Genomic DNA, 15,114 nt, shown 5'->3' with positions numbered 1-15,114 from the left:
CTTCTGAAATAATTGAATTCAAGTATTAATTGAAAATACTGTTTAACTACTGTGTTACAGGTGGCTACTGTAAAATGAGTTGTTGGTTTTACTTCCATTGCTAGTAGATAGATCACAAAATTGCAGTTGTATTTGACAAGAACTGCATGAAGCAGAAGATTCAATTTTCCTGGAGCTTCAAATAAAGATACATTTCCACAGCCGTTAGAGAGGAGTTTGCACATTTTACTGCTTCTGCTCAGTTTTCTATACATAAACTAGGCTGTCAGTATCACCAACTGTATGAGCTGGAGAAAACAGGAAAAATACCTAAAACCTTTCTCAAATTCTAGGCACTTATATATTACTTTTAAGAATCATGTTACCATTCTGCTGCATCTGTCATGTGTCTTCAATGTTTTTTCCTTTGCCATGCTTAGGAATTTTTTGCATTGTGTCCCAATGGAGTGGGAAGCAGTTAAGTGGTACAGGAATTGTTAAAAATTGCATGAAGTGTTTATTATAAAATATTTTATTGATTTATAATTAATAGCTAATGTATGTATTTTGTTTGACTCATGAGACTGAAAGACTATGAGAAGATTGAAGGTCTCCTAGCTCTCTTTTTATATTATGTATATGTATACGTCATGCAACTATACCAGTTATGTAAATAGTTCAAGCCTATGTATTTAATAGATTCACTTATAGATATCTAAATAGTTTTAGTGTAACTAACATGGACCACATTGTTTTTTGTTTTTTGTTTTTTTTTTTTTTTATGAAAGCTGTCAACGTAATGTTAGCAGCAAATTTTGTTCATGACAAACTTCCTTTTCTGGAAGTCATTTTCTGAATGTTACTTGGACTAAAGCACCTATCCATGGATATCAACAGATGAAAATGGTACCTGGGCTCCTAAGTCACCACTTAATCTTGAATGCAATTTTTTCCAGTCACAATGAAGATCTTAAAACATCTATCTATCTATCTATCTATCTATCTACATATGCATATATATATACATCACGGCATGAAGTTTAACTCTTGAGTCCCAGTGCTTATTTTGGTAAGGTTATTCATGATCGTTCAGTCCTTCAGTCTTCAGGAAGAAGGCTGACTGCACTGCTGATTGGGAAAAGAGGCTGGAGTTTTATTTGTGTTACAGGCAGTTTGGTTAAAAAACAGACTGCAGCCATTGCTATCTCTGATGTGGTTACGTGATAGCAAAAACTTGTTTCCAACTGCCTTTTCCTGTGTCAAATAATCTCCGTTTTGACCCACTTCCTGCCTGAAATGAAATGTTTTCTATTTGCATAATAAATGTCCCCCTGAACTAACAGGAAGGATGCCCTCTACACATTCTTATGGGTTTTATTTCATTATTAAATTCCTCATCTCTCCATCTGAAACGGGTTTTGGCTCATACTGTCATCTATTGTTCTAGCATTAGCTGTCTTCTGCATTTCAGCACGCAGGGAGACGTGCAGCATCGGTTGGATCCAACAGCCAGTGCTGCAACTGGGGGTTTGCCAGTGAATGACAAATTGCAGAGCAGCCCCCTTTCCTAGCAGTCATAAGCTAGGGTTTCACTCCAAATTGTTGGACTGTTATTCGGTACAGAATTGGAAGATTTTATGAAAGCAACTGCATCAGAAAAGACCAGGTGTTTTATATATTGTGTTTATATTCTCATGGCCATGATTAGGTGCTAGCAGTGAAATTGCATGTGTATCTTTGTATTGCTCAAATACCTCATTCAGAGCAAGAAATGTGCTGTAATAGGGGTCTGTTAAAATAAGCCATCCATGTAACATTCTTGTGTTATTTGATACCCAAATGAATTAAACTAATAATTGACTACTAAACAATACACCTTCTCTGATAGCTAGCTGCATGTAGCCATCAAGGAGAAGAATCATAGCAAGAATTTCTGAAAGTGATAGTGTTTACTCCTCTGATACTGATATTTGTTTTTAAACCAAGTTTTGACCTTTCTCCTTGGAGGTGTAGATCACAACTCCTGCACTTTGCTCTGAGTCTCAGTTTTTTCCAGCTGCTGCAATATATTCTTAAAGGGGTATCAGCAATCAGTCCAATGCAACCATAAATACACAGTAGTACTAAGTATTGTGGTTTTCTGCTTGTCAATGTGTGGTAATAATTTACACTTGTATCAGGATTTGTAGGGCAGTTTGTGAGACACTTAATCCATTTCCATGTCGACTGCTATCTAATTTCAGAGCTTTGTCTCTTTTTACACTATATAGACATTTTCCAGTTTCCCTATGGAAGCATAAGATACGATTCACCGTTATCCTTCTTTTAACTGTCATAACTGGAGTGCTGATAACTTTTATTACATCTTCTATGCAATTATTTGTAAGATATCATTGGAAGTCTAGGCACAGGAATTCTTCATTTCTGTTTTAGGCTCTAGGCACTGAAAATTTGTTTGTACCTAAACATAGCATAGCCCTAACCAGCACCACTTGTGCTTTGAGTGAAACTTGTTTTTTTTTTTTTTTTTTTTTTTTTTGTGAAGGCTCGGCCTCCGGACTTTTACATTTGGAAAGAATTACCTAGATAAAGAATCTACCTAGATAATCTACCTAGATAAAGAATTGGATTTGTCTTAGAATCATAGAATATCTCGAGTTGGAAGGGACCCACAAGGATCACATCCAAATCCTGGCTTTGCACAGGATCACTCAAAAAACAGATCCTATGTGTGAGAGTGTTGTCCAAATGCTTCTTGAACTCCAGCAGGCTCGGAGCTGTGACCACTGCCCTGGGGAGCCTGTCCAAGTGCCCACCACCCTCTCAGTGAAGAACCTTCTCCTGATACCTTGATGTGATTTTTCTGTGGTCTTCTTACTGGACAATGACAGAGTCAGACTGTGGTAGAATTTATTAAGCAACTTTCTGATTTGCCATTTAGCTGTAGCCTCTTCCAGTGGAAAAATGGGTGAGAGAGGACTTTAGCTATGTCAGATTCTGTACATAGCTCTGCCTCAAATGACCTTGGGCAAAGCTGGTGTTTTCGTCTGAAACCATGGAATAGTTACCTTTCCAAAGTATGAAATGGTCAGAAATAACTGGGGAGAGCACAAAGTTTTCGGTGTAATGAGGGCAATAATGAGTCTGTGTAGGGTACTGCCTAGTGTATTTTTGGCTTGTCCAAAAGCCTTTCATTGAGAGTTTTTTCGTTTGTTTTTGTTATCTGGTGTTTCTGTGGCTGCTTCCAAGTTTAGTGTGAAGTCAGCACCTTTTCACATCTTTTTAAAACCAGAAATGTGGTCCATCCCGGATGATTGGTAAATGCAGTAAGTTCACAAAGACTAGAAGAGCCACAGCATCACTCCATATCAGAAAGAGGCAGGAATATTAGTTTCTGTGGATCAATATTTGTGTTCCTTTGAAAAGCTTAGTAGCTAGTAGATCTTATAGTCAGGGCCTATAAGTGAAATGCTGTTCTGCTTTTAAGTTTATTGTGCTTGCCTTGTGAGAGATTTTATTTTGCTCAGATTCCTCCGGGTTGCTTTTGCTGTATATAATTGTGATTAAGAATTTGACTCTGGTGTCTTCTACTGTTATTCTTTTTATCTCTGCTTTCATGCTTTCTTTTATCAGAGGGAAAATATTTTAGATAAGTTGTGTGCAATGTATCAGCTAAGTTTGAACTTACTGTGCTATGAAGGCTGCACTGTTTTACATATTGGATGTAAGAGCTGTAATAAATAGAATAAACAGGAAAAAAAGAGAAAAAATAGAAAAAAAGTTGTGATTGTTTTATTCATTATATCTCAAAGCCTCTGTTGTAGAATATCACTTTAGCTGCAATAATTCTCTTCATGCTTGAAGGGACCCATGAGAGGCTGAGATTGATCGGGAGGATTAGGAGAGTGAAGTGGAACATATAAAACATTTCTTTTTTTTTTTTTTTTCAGTGTAAGTACTTGAACCAAGCCAGCATCTAAGGACCTACCCTGAGTGAGTTGTTTGGTCACTACCCCTCTCTCACTGCGCAGTGGGATAGAGGAGAGAATAGAAAGAGCAAAAGCAAGGAAAAAGCTCATGGATTAATAAGTGAGGGGAAAAAGAACTAAAAACAAATAAATGAAATAAAAAACAGCAAAGCAAAAGCATTTTGTATTATATACTACATACCAGCCTCCCACAGGCAGATCAATATCCAGCCAGACTCTGAGCATTAGGTACTTTGGAAAGACTACCCCTCAGTTTTATTGTTGAGCATGGGTTTATTGCTGAGCATTACTTTATATGCTATGAACTTCTGGTCAGTTTGGGTCAGTTGTCCTAGCTGTGCCCCCTCCCAGCCTCTTTTGGACCCCCAGTCAACTTGCTGGGGGGCAGAGAGAGAAATGGAGAAGTCCTTGATGCTGTGCAAATGCTGCTCAGCAGTAGCTAAAACCTAGGTGTGTTATCAACGCAATTTTAGTCACAAATCCAAAACACAGCACCATACAAGCTGCTGTGAAAAATTAACTCCATCCCAGGCAGACCCAGTACATTCAGTAAGTCAGCAAATTCATGAAAATGAGTCATGCTTATTTTCAATAGTAGGGTATGAGTTATTAACATTTGAATATCATGTAATAAGTCAAGAGATGTTTTCTGTTATTCTGCAAAAGCAGTCAGAATTGTATCAGTGAATATTTTGCTTGAAGTCCAAGGCAGTGGAACACATCAACAGAAGGGATACAAAGGGTTTATGTAGGGTTTATGTACTCCTTTCTGAGGGCAAGGTGAGAACTTGCAGAGATTTTTTTATTTTTTTATTTTTTATCATGTGGGGACTTTATTTATTCGTTTGCATCCTTTATGGCACTTTTGTCAGTGCAGTTTATGCAAGGCAACCAGTAAAACTATCTCTCTGGGAACATGGGTTATTAGCAGCCAGCTTGATAATATGGGGAAAGAGACCTGCTTGCTAAATATTAAGTTATAAAAAGGCTGAAAAACAAAGGTTAAAAAAAAACTTCTTTAGAAGCAGCTGAAGAATTTTGCCTCATGCTTGGTTGCTTATTAGAAGTTGTATTTTGAAGGGTGAATGATTCAGGATGGATGGGTTACCCATAATATCTACCTCCAGCTACTTTGTGGTGGTGTTGACAACATTCGCAGGCTACTGCAGCATACTACAGGCTACTTTTTACCTCATTCAAAGCCAGAAAAATGTTGCAGCACTGAACAGCAACTAAGAGCCTGTGAGGTGTTTCCCCCCCACACACATTTTTTTTTTTGTGTGTGTGTGTGTTGGTCTGTAACTGCAACAAGGCTTGGAAACCTCCCCAGGTTTAGTTTGCATGCTTTACTGTGGAGTTTAGGTTGCACTGCTTTCCTGGACTCTGGAGTCTGAAAGTCTATAAGTTACATGTTGCAGTGTTTTCAGAAGAAGGGCTCATTGGACAGATATCAAAGGTAACTCACATCTCTAACAGGTTCTAATAAACATTCTGCCAGCATAAGTGTGTTTAAAAAATAAACGGGTGAATGGGAACTGTTGCTGAACTCAAAGTAGACTGTCAGTTGTGGTGACCATATTTTTTATTTGTTAACACAGACACTGACTGACTTTTGCTAATTCAAATTCTATCAAAGTTCTTGTTACTGTCTTATTGTAATTAAGAGTGCAGAACTTCGGGGGGTCTCCTTTGCTCTCAGATGCAGGCAGTCACAGCTTTTATTATCACTCAGAAAGCTCTCTTTCTTAATACAAACACTATTATTCTCACCATGACATAGTGTGTTGAAAACCTTGCCATCTTGTCTATTGTGAGTGCTGTGCTGTTCTGTGGAGGAGGATGTGTTAATCAGTGCTCCAAGTGTTCTTGGATATCCTAATGCAGAACAAAATTTCTGTGAATCAGAGCAAGGAATCTCTTGCAAAAGTCATTCTCTGTTTTTTAATTACTTTGGAGCCTTTACTTACACCAGGATGTCTTTATTTAAAACCACTCCAACTGTTATTGTTTGCAGGATTTTTAATCCTTACAGTGGTTATAAGATTTTGTATCCTTGTGTAATTTGATATCATTAGAAATAATGCTCTTTTTTTCACCTAATAATAGTAATAATAATCAAAGTTGAATATTTGATGTGTTGTTAGTTGAGACTTTTTTTTTAAGGGTATTTTCTTTCTTACTAGACAGTGTTTGACTATCATTTACAGTCCATTAAAGAGGGTTGTTAACTGATCCCCTTGGAGGTGCAAATCATTCTATATAGTTAAACTAGATACTATTTTTTTTTAATTCCCTTGTTTTGTTAGGAACAGATGGACTTTACTTCTTCAGATCATCATCCAAACAAAAAAAGAAAGGTAGCAAGTCAGACAGTACTTCTTCACTGACTGTTTTTGTTGGGATGTGCATGTGTGTGTCTATTATCCTTAAAAGAACAACAACCAAATAAGATGCCTTAAATAACATGCTGCAAAAGCAGAAATATTAGTTACAATTGGAATCAATGCAGGTCCTCTGTCCTGGGATTTAAGATACGGGGTGATGAAATTAAGACATCTATTTTTTAACAATTCACACACCTAGTTAAAAATTCTGATAATCTGTGGCATTCTTCAATTTGGTGTTTGCATTGTGGACTCCTCTTGCTAAACCAAGCTGAGTAGCTGTGATAAGGGAGCAGGATAGCTCTTCTGCATGAGCAGTGTTTGTCATTGAGGAGAGGGCCCATCAAGCCAGGGAGGGGTTTCAGAAACTGGGTTGTCTTTCGTGAAACTCACTGAGGATTGGAGAGGTAATGGGTGTGATTCTAAAAGGTGACAAAATACTTCCAGACATTACATCTGTAAGTGCTGGCACTTCTTTCCTTGTCAGTACCTGAAATTCCTGTATGAAGGAATCCAGGTCACAGACAAGCTTTTTGCAGTGTTGCTTTTATGGTGTCCTCACTACAGATCTCTGTACATCACAGATCATGTGTTTGGTAGTAGGTAGCATTTTTAATTTTGGAAAAAGGAACTTATCTCTGGTGGTGACAGAATCACACACTTTTATTTTTGCCTCAACTACTCCAAATGGGTCTGATGAAATGAAGGTAACATCAGTTGCGTATATTTTCTTCCAAACACAATAAAACTGCCTATTTTACTTGAAGATCAGAAATGTAATTAAATGGAGATTTAAAAAAAATATATGCAGAATTTCCTTGTACTTCTTTTGAACAAGTCTCCTAGTGACTTTTTAGACAAAAGTCCCAGTGTTTTGGATTGGGCACTTTAGTGGTTATGGGGGTAAAAAAGAGAAAAACCCTCCAAATGTTGCATTCATCTTTTTTGCTAATAAAGTTGAAAAGTTCTTTTTCTTTTTTCTTTTTTTTTTTTTTTTTCAGCATTCATCTTAATTCATTATTTTGTGGTGTGGGTGTGTGTTGTATCCTCATCTTGCATTTCCCCTTCTCTTTTCCCCTGGTTTGATACTAATCTATTGTATGGAGTAAAAGACAAACAATGTTTCTGATTTTGCAGCATTTTGTTTGTCAGATGAAAAATATTTATGTTCTGAGATATTTAATTTGTATTTTGTTGCTGCAGCTTTTGGCTTTTTTTTCCTTCCCTGTTTTCCATGTATTTTTCTACATTAGTAATTCAACAAACTGAATACTCTAGGAAGAGATAAGGAATGACTCAGGTCTGGTTTGTGTGTGACTTTGTTGTTTTCCAGATTTAGCATGAGAATTATGTTTATATCAGAAAACACTTTTGCTTTCAAGTGCATTCACACAACTATAACAAACCTAGTTACCATGTTGCTACCAAAGTGGTAAGCCAGCGATTTTAATAGTCAGGCTTCCCAATTAAGTGTTTTCCATCAGAGCTCTACTCCCATCCGGAGTCAATGAGACAAGAAAACTGGCTTTTAACATGGATGTAAGTACGATGCTTGTGCTGAACTATGAAGGTTTTTCTTTTGAATACAGAAATAAACAGCAGCTCACCTTCTACTTTCATATATATGGCTAGTCTTAAGCATCTTTGAGAAGTATCCAAAACACAGCATGATAAGAGTTTGAATGAATAATTATTCTTTCTTTTCTCCCTGTCTTTAGAACAAAGAAAGAATTATGCACGGGACAGTGCCAGCAGCATATCCGAAACTTCGCAGTATCATGTAGAGGTGAGACAAGGATGTATGATAAGGCGATGTACCAATTACAACTTTTGGTTACGCACTGTGATTTTTGTTTACATGATTTTTGAGGATAATATGCTTGAAGACATATAAATCTTGCAAAATATCCTGCCAGCCTGAGGTCACTTCAGAACAGATTACACTGAAATGTATCAAATTCTCTAGCTTTGCCATAACGAGCTGGAATTTTTATGTAGAAGAATGTAAGCAAAGTTGTGTGTAGTTTGGCAAAGGGACAGGGCTTCTCAGTGGGATCACAGCTCAGTGTGTTATGCTGCCCTGTCTCTGAACATGTCTTGTTGCAAGGATGAGGCAGCTGAAAAACACTGTGCTGTTGGCGAGGCACACTGACTGATATTTTAAAGGAATACCTTGATCATTTATAATCAACAGAGGGGCTGGGATATTTAGAAAGAGCTGGGTACTAAGCCCTAAAAGCCTTAGTAAGTCTATTGTGTAGTAGTTTAACAAGTACATTCTGCCTGCACAGTTTCATCCCCATTGAGAAACGCAAAATACATTGCTTCTTGTCTTAAACTGCTTCACAGAAATACTGTATGCTGCTGTCATATCTTCTTCAGAAATAGCTATGTTTAAAATGTTCAGCAAAGTAAGCCTGTGTGCCTATACATCATCTGTTAGGCACTTCTGAGTGCAGTGCCTCATTCCATAGTTTCTTTGGCATAAACTTTCTCCTGCTGCCATCAGAACACTGTCATAGGTTAAGATGAGTCTTGCAAAAACCTTAGATTGTTCATTTTAGCTGGGTTTTAAATTTAGCTGTAAGTCGTGAAATTGTATGCAGAAGTGCTTCTATCCTATGATCAGCTTCCAAAGGAACATTAATGTTGCTTTTAATTGTCTGTCTGTCTTCAGTTTCTACGTAACCATTTTCATACTCTACTGGCGTAAAGATTAGTACTGGTATTTGAAGTCTAAGCCTTCCTGTGTGAGCAGTCAGTAGAATTTGTTTTAAAATACTTTGATTATATACAGATCGTATCTACTCTTTTGTCTGTCATTACTAAGTGTGTTTTTTTCCTGTAATAGAAGAAAACTCACTTGATTCTTTTAAGTTATTTATAAAGTGGGTATGCAGGCACATATTTGATTCAACTTGAGTGAGTGTATCCAGATCTTAAAATAAAAAGTGAAGTTAGAGTTATGCCTGGATTAAATTAAATAACTTTATGAGTTGTCTTGCATGTCTGACATGTTGAAGGAGAAGTTGTCAAAAATGTAATGACAGAGGAGCTAGTTGAAGTGATGTCTGTGAAGTACTGTTTAATTTCTAGACCTTTAATGGAATCTGAAGAATGTTCCAAATTGATGGTGAGGAAAAATAGTTCATATGCTACATCTTTACTGTGATCTGCATAAAACAAGCAACTAGCCTGTCTGTAGGGTATCTCAGTCAGATGCAAGCCCTTTGCATTTGCCATCAGTGTGCTAACTGGCAGTTCTGGAGGAGATGAGGATGTTCCAGGTCAGGGTGGTGGTGGAGGAATGTTGGCAGGCTGTTTCTGGGCTGCTACTGCTGAGGTTTCTGAATTCAGCTTGCCAATTGACACAGGTTTTCAATCCTCAGTAAAGCTAATTAAATACTCAAGATTCAATTCTAGCCATGATATGTGGAAGATGTTGGAATTTGCCTTCAAATGTAACCAGTACTGTAGTGAGGAAATGACAGGGGATGACAAATAGTGAGTTACAAAAATCGTTTGACTTAAAATGACATTACAGACTGAACAACCTCGCCTATAGCATATTGGTGGGATCTGTCATAAACAAAGGCACTTCGATTCAGGAATTATTTGTATTGCTCTTTCATGACAATTTGAATACTGACATTGCCTAGTGATAGGGAGAGTTACAGGTTCTTTCTTCATTGTTTGTACCATTCACTAGCACTTGACCACCTTTGTTCTGGACCGAAAAGAGGCGATGATTACAGTAGATGATGGAATAAGGAAGTTGAAATTGCTGGATGCCAAAGGCAAAGTGTGGACTCAAGATATGATTCTTCAAGTGGATGACAAAGCTGTCAGTTTGGTGGACTTAGAATCAAAGGTAAGATCTGTGAGTGGCAGTCTCGTTTTCAGAGAGAGAGAAGGGAAAAATGATGTATGTAAGGTTTGGTATTTTAATTAGCTTATTATCACTTTCCCTTTTTAACTCGTAGCTTTTTTTTTCTTTCTTTCTTTCTTTTTTTTTTTTTTTCCTCTCTTTCGGCAGAATGAACTGGAGAATTTTCCTTTAAGCACAATTCAGCATTGCCAAGCTGTGATGAACGCATGCAATTACAATTCAATTCTTGCATTAGTATGTAAAGAACCAACTCAAAACAAGCCAGATTTGCATCTTTTCCAATGTGATGAGATTAAGGTAAGGTGGTAATGGAGATTTGCTGTGACTTATTTGAATGGGGGAAATTTCATGAATTAGAAAGTACAATGGATGAAATTAAATAAATGGATTCATACTAAATAATTCTGTTCTTTTATTCTTATAAGTATGTTTCAAGTATAATGAATTTATGATTTGAGCACTACTTTATGTTAGTAAATGCAGCATGGTATGTCTTGTAAGAGAGGTGTGAGTTATGTATATAAGCTGAATCTTTAGAGCATGTGCAAATATGTTGTTACTATAAATATTGATTCTTGGGCTCTGTAGCTGTTCATTTAGGTTTGCAAATGAGTAAAGCTTTGGAATGTGTATAAGTTTTGTGTTCACAATTCTGAAGAAAGTGGTCTAAAATAGTTTGAGTTATCTCAAATATATTTTATAATCTGGAAAGAACTCATTCTGAGTCTTACCTAATCTTTCCCCTTTTTCTGCTCTTTTTGTGTATTTAATTAACCTCCTCTATGTTTCCACATCTCTGCATCTCTGTCCTGCAGGAGAGATAGTAAAATGGAAAATACTACTTGCAAGAGGGGAAAGTAGTATAGCAAGATTATAATTTTTTTTCAAGCTTTTAGAGTAAATATTTTAATGCATTCAGCAATACTTCTTTATTTCCAGGGCTATAAATTTTGATGTGTTAGTTACTCTAAGTAATTGGCATTTCTTTTAATTCTAGTCAATAATTTCATGGTTTCATTTTTTCCTTTTTTTTTTTAATTCCTTCTTAGTAATATATATCATTATCTTTAAACACCAGATTGGTAATCACATTGTACAACCATTTGGAAATCGCTACTGTGCTAGTGGTTTGAAGATGACCAATTAATTGTGTTAATTCTAATTTCACAGAATTTGTCGTTTCAGTGGGAATTGGGATTCTGTGAGAAGTTCAGTTTGTAGTTTGCTAAATAGTGCAGGGCTCCTCTTTAAGGTCTGTTTGGACACAGCCTCCCAAGGTGTAGAGGTGGTTGCTTTTCTTCAGATTTTCATCTTTTGAAGTTGTTCCAGTGTGTACCAATAAAAACACAGAGCATATAAACATGACTTGAAGTCTGGGATCCCCCTTTACTTCTGGGATATTATTTGAGTCTGTGACTTTACCCTAAGTTCTATTCCTTTCCCATAAGACTTGGCTGTTCTTGAGATATTGCCTTTTTATTGCTTTTGATCAGAAGTTACCATGAACCTCAGGAACCTCTGCAACTATAATTTATTCAAAAACATAAAATTATATTTTGGCCATTGAATATTCTCTAAAAAAATGTTAAATAATAAACATCAATAGTATGATTAATTAAATTCTTCTGTTATCCCCTCAAGTTTTTTTCCTATTCATTCTTTAACATTAATAGATCTTGGGTACAGTTCATTGTAGTCTGAGAAGTCTGTTAATCCCTTTAGTTACTAAATTCAAGGAAGTTTTCTGGTCCTGGCAGAAGTTACATATTCCTCTCAAGAAGTTTCTTCTCCTTCATAAGGGGACCAAGATAGAGGTGGGCCTTGTAGAGTAAACCATACATGAACAGACTGGGGCTTTGACAGCCTGTATAGGAAATTAATTGGTCAGCTGAAGACATGTAATGGAGCATCCTAAATCCTATGAGAAGCTGTGACCTATTTAATGCAAGATCTATTAAAATGATGCCTTAGACGTATCAGAATTTGTATCAGAATTTCACTTGTGAGCCACTGGTGGAGGTAGGTACCTACAGATTAGGAAATGTTCTGAAAAATTCATCTTTTACTAAACCAAAGAGAAACTGGAGGCTATTGTTACTTCTTAAAGGAGACTGTAACACTACCAGTTATTTTCTTAATCCTTATGCTGCTGCTATCTATAGTAGTTTTGGTTATGTCTTTCACTAACGTGCTTGACAAAAACAAAAATGATGTACGTGGAGAAGGATAAAATAACTTATGCAATAATTGTTGGCTTGGGATAATTACAGCTGTTCAGACAAATTTGGTAGCTAGATGAAATGCTCATCTGATGATAATGTTTGAGAATGGAACAGTTACAAAAATACCAGCTCCCAGACAATTGTATTGTGTGTTTCTTTGTTCCGTTAGCATAAAATAATTTATCCCAGATTTATTTATTTATTTTTAAGCGGGATATGATAAGGGATTCTCTAATCTAAGGATACCTTAAAAAAGTGTGTGATGAGATAATTATTTCATATGTCTCATTAGTAGGCTGAATATTGATTATTTCTGCTTCTGTCTCTTCAGGCTAGCTTTATTCATGAAGATATAGAAAGTGCAATCAGTGACAGCAAAAGTGGGAAACAAAAGAAGAGACTTGAAACACTGAGGTAAAAACCTAATTTCTTGGCAATATATAGAATCACCAGCTCCCCAAGTCTATCTACTGTTTCATGTTCTTTTTTTGCTAGTTGATAATATACTTCCAAAATCACATGTAGAGGCCTTGATTTAATACTTATGTCATGCTATTTCAATTTATAGCATGACTCTCAACTTTCACAATTCCACCTTAGTGACTGGAACATCTGACATAAACGCAGGTTGCCAGAGAATAACATTCTATGTCTCAGTTCTGCAGTTGGGTCAAATATACGGGTTATGAAGATGGTGAAGGGTCTAGAGGACAAGACATATGAGGAGTGGCTGCAGTCACTTTGTTCAGGCTACAGAAGAGGAGGCTGAGGGGATGCCTCATGGCAGCATGCAGCTTCCTCACGAGGGGAGCGGAGGGGCAGGCGCTGAGCTCTGCTCTCTAGGGACAGCGACAGAACCCGAGGGAACAGCATGGAGCTTGGACTGGGGAGGGTCAGGCTGGGTGTTAGGAAAAAGTTCTGCACTGAGAGAGTGGTCAGGCACTGGGACAGGCTCCCCAGGGCAGTGGTCACGGCACTGAGCCTGGCAGAGCTCAAGAAGCATTTGGACAACGCTGTCATAGGGTCTGGTTTTTGGGTGGTCTTGTGTGGGGGCCAGGAGTTGGACTTCATGATCCTTGTGGGTCCCTTCCAACTCAATAATATTTCCCATGTGACTGGGTGGTAGAGGTTTTGTTTTACTGATGAATATTTTGCTAACCCCACCATGAAGTTCGTTTCCTATTACGTTTAATATATTTACACACCATGGTCTTGAGTGCTGCTAACTTGGTAAGTCCACAGTGTGTTCAACAGCAGAATAGGTCTTTATACAGCCTCCTAGTCTTCTCTGATGAAGCACTAAAAAATAGAATGTTTTTGCTTCAAGTGTCACTTGTGGGCTTCCTTCTCTTCCTGTAGGATGATATCCAATGCTGACAGCACCATCCCTCCACCCCCGCGGGCACCTGCCCCTGTGCCACCAGGGACCATCACCCAGGTGGACGTGAGAAGCCGTGTGGCAGCATGGTCTGCATGGGCTACTGAGCAGGGGGAGTGTGAGTATTTCTGCACAGCGCAGTGATAAACAGTTGTTCTGGGCAGTAGGTTTTTATGATCTTTGGTAATAACAAAAAAATAATTTGCAAAGAACACTTTAATGAAGATTACAGTAATTAAATGCAAATAGAGAAATGGTTGTACTAGGTCACCTCTCTGTCCTTGCTGAGAGCAGACAGGTTTATTCTCCCAGTCCAGTTTGAAACACCCCAAGCCACTGTTGCTTGATCTATGGAAGAACTGGCTGTCATAATCTGACTCGTCATTTACTTATCATTTTTCTGAATTTCTGTTCAGAAACTTATTTACTTGTGTTTAGTTATGTGGTTGTATAGGCTATGAATTTTAACTTGGGCTTTTATGTGAACATAGTAACGCACACATTAATCAGTACTGTCATAACTCTAGTAAATTAATGATGCCCTATTTATTAATAGGGAAATCATAGGATATTTCAGATAATTCAGATAATTAAAAAATATAATCACTTGGATTAAAATCTGACTGGAGATCAACATTATTTATTTATATGTTAATGACTAAAGTAGTTCATGTTTTTAAAGCCTTAACCAAGGAATGCTGTAGAATTTCTGATATATATTTTTCTTTAATCTCTAATGGCAATGTTTTTATTTTGATTAGATTCCTTTGAAAAAAAAAATCTTTAGAAACAATAAAGCTCCTTCTGTAAAACAGACTAATAATGGAGTAATCTTGGTTAAGGTGAGGGCTGCTTTTTGGTTTGGTTTGGTTTGGTTTTTTGTTTTTTAATAATAGATACTAAAATTTTATAACTAAAGTCATTAACTATGACATCTTTATTATTTTTGGTTTATTAAGCTATATCACTCAACAAAGCAAACCAACTATGTAAAGAAAACAAAAATGTTCAGAAAAACATGTAATGTTAAGAATGTTTTCACCTACTAATCTGCAGCATAACACCTACCTTGAGTAATGGCTAGTTTGTTCGTTTGACTTCTCAATTGAAAAAAAAAAAAGTTTCATTAGTTTATCAAGTGCTCTGTCAGTGACTTGAGTTCCTGTAGATCCCTCTATTCCACTCAGGTGGATCTTTTCTAAAATGTATTTACTAAAATCCTTCCTGTTAACAAAAGCAATATAATATTTAGTTACTCAATATACAATGTACA

At 36.9% G+C, this 15,114-nt stretch overlaps 1 protein-coding gene across 10 annotated transcripts in view; it reads left to right on the top strand.

The window, feature by feature from the left end:
- EPS8 (EGFR pathway substrate 8, signaling adaptor) overlaps positions 1-15,114 on the top strand; it is a 134,101-nt gene that overhangs the window by 81,324 nt on the left and 37,663 nt on the right. For all 10 annotated transcript variants that reach the window (XM_080562218.1, XM_080562216.1, XM_080562219.1 and 7 more), the window contains 5 exons: positions 8,071-8,138; positions 10,062-10,223; positions 10,389-10,538; positions 12,795-12,877; positions 13,823-13,959. In XM_080562218.1, coding sequence (XP_080418344.1) covers positions 8,071-8,138; positions 10,062-10,223; positions 10,389-10,538; positions 12,795-12,877; positions 13,823-13,959 — 600 coding nt within the window. The remainder of the gene's footprint in view (positions 1-8,070; positions 8,139-10,061; positions 10,224-10,388; positions 10,539-12,794; positions 12,878-13,822; positions 13,960-15,114) is intronic.

The sequence above is a fragment of the Anser brachyrhynchus genome (assembly GCF_964034855.1).
Source record: "Anser brachyrhynchus genome assembly, chromosome: 1".
Lineage (NCBI taxonomy): Eukaryota > Metazoa > Chordata > Aves > Anseriformes > Anatidae > Anser > Anser brachyrhynchus.
Note: the sequence above shows the minus strand (reverse complement) of the source record. Positions and strands in the feature narration are given on the sequence as shown.